This window comes from Lolium rigidum, chromosome 4 (genome assembly GCF_022539505.1).
Source record: "Lolium rigidum isolate FL_2022 chromosome 4, APGP_CSIRO_Lrig_0.1, whole genome shotgun sequence".
In the NCBI taxonomy this organism is placed as follows: Eukaryota; Viridiplantae; Streptophyta; class Magnoliopsida; order Poales; family Poaceae; genus Lolium; species Lolium rigidum.
Window position 1 is genome coordinate 181,087,056 of NC_061511.1, and position 4,529 is coordinate 181,091,584.

At 46.9% G+C, this 4,529-nt stretch overlaps 1 protein-coding gene across 1 annotated transcript; it reads left to right on the forward strand.

Annotated features, from left to right (window-relative positions):
* Positions 1–2,094: 2,094 nt before the first annotated feature.
* LOC124649608 (pentatricopeptide repeat-containing protein At4g14050, mitochondrial-like) lies at positions 2,095–4,191 on the forward strand. Its single transcript, XM_047189207.1, has one exon. The coding sequence runs from the start codon at positions 2,095–2,097 to the stop codon at positions 3,928–3,930; it is 1,836 nt and encodes a 611-aa protein (XP_047045163.1). The 3' UTR covers positions 3,931–4,191.
* The last annotated feature ends 338 nt before the right edge of the window (positions 4,192–4,529 follow it).

Below are 4,529 nucleotides of genomic sequence, written 5' to 3' on the forward strand. Positions count from 1 at the left end.
ACCTCGCGACGGAAGTTATTGGCGCGCAGCGACGGTGCAGTTCCCGCAGAGGCGCAGCGACGCGTCTCGTCGCGCCTAGATCTGCGTGCCGGCGTTAACGAGCGCCACGCTCCCCCGCCTCCCTCCGGCCTATAAAAAGGGTCACCTCTCACCGTCCCTCTCACACACAAACCCTAGCGCCTCTCTCCCCAACCCTAGCCGCCACCATCTCAACAAGAGTCGACGCCATGGCTAGGAGAGGCAGAGGCCGAGCTCGCGGTCGTGGTCGTGGTCATGGCCGCGGCAGAGCTGCACGCTCGTCGTCGCCTGCCACGCCGTCGTCTTCATCATCGGAGATGGACGTGGAGGCGGGCGTGCTGTGCGAGTTCGTCCTCGTCCTGAAGGGCGACCCACGCGGCATCCAGAGGCTGCCGTACTCCTTCGCCGAGTACGTCGCCGTCGACGACCACCCGGGCACAATGCATCTGCGGGAGGCTTCATGCGGCTACTACCGGTGGATCGTCGACGTGATCTACGACGCGCGCGGCAAGATGTACCTCCACATCGGCTGGGAGAAGTTCGCACGCCACCACAGCCTCGAAGCCGGCTTCATCCTCCTGTTCTCCTACTTTGGCGATAGGGACATGAGCGTCAAGGTCTTCGAAGAGACGCGCTGCGGCCGAGACTACCACAGCGACATCACCGACGAGGAGGACGACTGATGAAGAGTGTTGTTTCTTCGCAGCGAATACGTGCACGGAGGTTTCTGGATGTTCTTCCTCGGTAGAACCAACAAGGGCACCATCTCCCGCTGGATTTTCCAGTTTGGGTAACTGGGTGTGCCCTCGAGTGTTCTTTCTTAGCAGCGAACACAGGAAACCTGCACGGCCTAGTTAGGTTTAGTTTTTTTGCAATATTTTATATTTGTGTCAACCATGGTTCAAACTATGTATTAGTTTGTGAAAAACCATGTTCCAAATTGTGTCTTCGTGTAAACCACGTTCCCAATTATGTATTAGTTCGTGGAATATTACTTCTCTTTATTAAAATAAAAATGCAAAAATAATAATAATAAAAGTATTTTAATGTTTGGGGGCTGCGTTTGGGGACGCGGCTGGGGAGCGACATCCTCCAAACGCGGCACGAACGAAACACGTCCCCAAACGCTCAATCCGGCGCGGTTTGAGGGACGTTTTGGGGGACGCGACTGGAGATGCTCTAATGCTGCCGTATGTGGTTTGTGTTGGGGATGAGGATCCATAGGGAAGTGTCAACTGGTAGTCAGGTACCACTCGCCATTTGCGACATCTTTGCTATCAGAACTTCAACTCATTTCAAGAAGAAAAAGAAAGTCCGAGTCTTCGATTAATCGACAACTTTTTATGTTCTTTTTTTTTCTGCTGTTCTTTTGAGTATCTTTCTTTCTCGTTTCCTTTTTAGTACTATATCACCTTTTATTCTTTTATAGCTATATATATAGTTATAGTTTTTAGTTAGCACATGAATATTTGTTTAAGGATACACCGGTTATCATATAACACAAAACTATTTTATGTCATTAACATATTTTCTTTTTTATGAATATTTGTTTCTGCTAATAAGAACAAGTTTTGAAAAATATATGAACATTTTTCTATAAGTACACACATTTTTTACTCCCTCAGTTCTGATGAACAAGGAATATATATTTGTTTTCAAAAATCAAGCCAAGTAAAATTTGAACAAAGTTTTTTTTTTAATAAAAATGTACTTGTTGGGAAGGCCTTATTAAGATCAAGGAAACAAATAGCGCGCAATAACAAAATTGTGTGAGCTTTAAAATACACTATTATTGTGCTACATCGCGCTATAACATGCTATTAGCGAGACAAATATGCTATAGTGCACTATTATCGTGATTAAGATATATGCATTGCTAAGGCCTTATTAAGCTTATTAATAAAGATAGTAAAATAATTTTTTTTTCAGATTTATATTTGAAAATTCAAATATGTATATGTATTCTTGTTAATGGGCCGTGGAAAATACGGCCTATGTAAAATCCATTTATCCGTCCAGGCCCCGTTTGACGGTAGGAGCTCCCTTTGCAAAACTGCGATTCCTGTTCTCCTATGTATGCTCTCTCCCGCCGCCGCCGTCGTTGCGGCCGTTCGTGCGGCGGCGGGTTCGCGGCCGGCCGTACGCTGCGCCCACGCAACTCTACTCAAGGAGGGCCTGGCTCTCCACCCTCCCGCGCCGTCCCTCCTTGTCTCCGCCTATGCCAAATGCCGCCTGCTCCCCGACGCCCGTCAACTGTTCGACGAATCCCCGCAGCGGGATCTGCACCTCTACTCGTCACTCCTCGCTGCCATATCCAACTCCGACTCTCCCGCCCTTGTTCTACCTCTGCTCCGCCGCATGCTCTCGGTAGATGCCCTCCAACCCGACCATTTTGTGCTTGCTTCCATCGCCAGTGCCTCCGCCAGGTTGCGCAGCCTCAGTCTTGGTAAGCAGGTACATGGACATTTTGTTGCTTCCCCATATAGCGACGACAACGTTGTCAAGTCATCGCTTATCGACATGTACTGCAAATGTGGTGTCCCGGAAGAAGCCAGGAAGGTGTTTGACAGTATGACTGCCAAGAACAATGTCGTGTGGACTGCGCTTGTTTCTGGGTACGCGTCAAACGGCTATACTGACGAGGCGCTACAGCTCTTTCGGAGCATGCCTGGACGCGGAGGCCTCTTTACATGGACTGCGCTCATATCAGGATTTGTAAAAGCTGGCGAGTGTGTTAGAGCGGTGGAGCTGTTTGTTGATATGAGGCGAGATGGCGTCACTATTGATGATGCGTTTTTGTTGTCAGCTATAACTGGTGGAGCTGCAGACCTGGCTGCACTTGTTATGGGAAGGCAGTTGCATGGTTTATCCATGAGGCTTGGGTTCTTGTCCAGCATGATGGTTGGGAATGCGTTGGTTGACATGTATTCCAAATGTAGCGACATACACTCTGCTAGAGAAGTTTTTGAAGAGATTACAGTGTGTGACATCATCTCGTGGACGACAATGATTGTCGGAGAGGCACAACATGGTCGAGCTGAGGACGCTTTTGCTCTTTATGACCGGATGGTTCTTGCAGGAGTGAAGCCCAATGAAGTGACCTTTGTAGGGCTGATTTACGCCTGTAGCCATGCTGGTCTTGTTCAGAAAGGGCGCCAATTGTTTGACTCGGTGAAGCAGGAGTATGGCATCAATCCTGGATTGCAACTCTACACATGCTACATAGATCTTCTTAGTCGCTCGGGCCATTTATCAGAAGCTGAAGAACTCATCACTAGGATGCCATATGAACCTGATGAAGCTGTTTGGGGGTCCCTACTGAGCGCATGCAAGAAACACAACAATGCTGAAATGTCTATTAGGGTTGCTGATAACCTATTGGAGCTTAGACCAAAATATCCATCAACATATGTCTTGTTATCTAATGTTTATGCAGTGAATGGCAAGTGGGGTTCTGTGGACACTGTAAGAAAGCTGATGACTAATACAAAGATACTGAAAGAGCCTGGGTATAGCAGGATTGATGTTGGAAGAGAATCTCGTCTGTTTCATGCTGGGGAAGTGCCACTTGATATGAGAGAAGCAATTCTAGCTTTTCTTGATGAATTGGTCGTGGAAATGCGCCAGAGGGGGTATGTCCCTGATACCAGTTCCGTGATGCATGATTTAGAGGAGCATGAAAAGGAGCATCATCTGTTCCTGCACAGTGAGAGACTGGCTGTTGCCTTTGGAATCCTCAAGTCTCCACCGGGATCAGTGATCCGCGTGGTGAAGAACCTCCGGGTCTGTGAGGACTGTCATACAGTGATGAAGTTGATGAGTGAAATTTTCCAGAGGAAGATCAGTGTGAGAGATGCTAGTCGCTTTCACCATTTTGAAGATGGGAAGTGCTCTTGTAGCGACTTCTGGTAGCTGATCTGCTGGCGTTCAGTTGTCCGTCTAGTCCTCTAGGCTCTAGCTACGGTATAAGATCTTACCTTGCTTTTGCAGTGTACTTCTTTGTCATGCCTAAAAAGACATGTATGAAGTACCTTTTGCAGTGGACCTTGGCATACTTCAAACTAGAACGATCATCTTCGCAATTTGGAGAGATGATAGTAGTCAAAGATCATGTAGTTCACTTACTGTAAGTTTTCTCATTTCTGTTCTGCTGGGCACTTGTTTTAGTATAAGAAGTGTGACCTATTTGTATCTATCAAGTACTTCTAAGTTTGGTGTTCCTGTCTTGCAAGTCCAATATCGACCTAAGAGTAGCAGAAGCCATACGCCTGTACGGGTATATAGTTAATTAGAGTAATGAAGGAAGAGTTGAAACCTGAAGTTGCTCGATCCTTCTTATCATTGTCCTAAGTTGAATAAAATTTTCCTATAATTGAGGAATTCCTACATTATAATTGAGGCGTGCCAATGTATGGTGCACTATGGTGCGCCTTTGTTCTTAGCAATTTTAAGCATTAGCGTCATGCCATCTACCAGCACACTCATTTACAATTTTACATTAGGAACACGTG

What these genes read in the sequence shown, in the direction of transcription:
- LOC124649608 (XM_047189207.1), top strand. Translation starts at nt 2,095, where the DNA reads ATGCTCTCTCCCGCCGCCGCCGTCGTTGCGGCCGTTCGTGCGGCGGCG.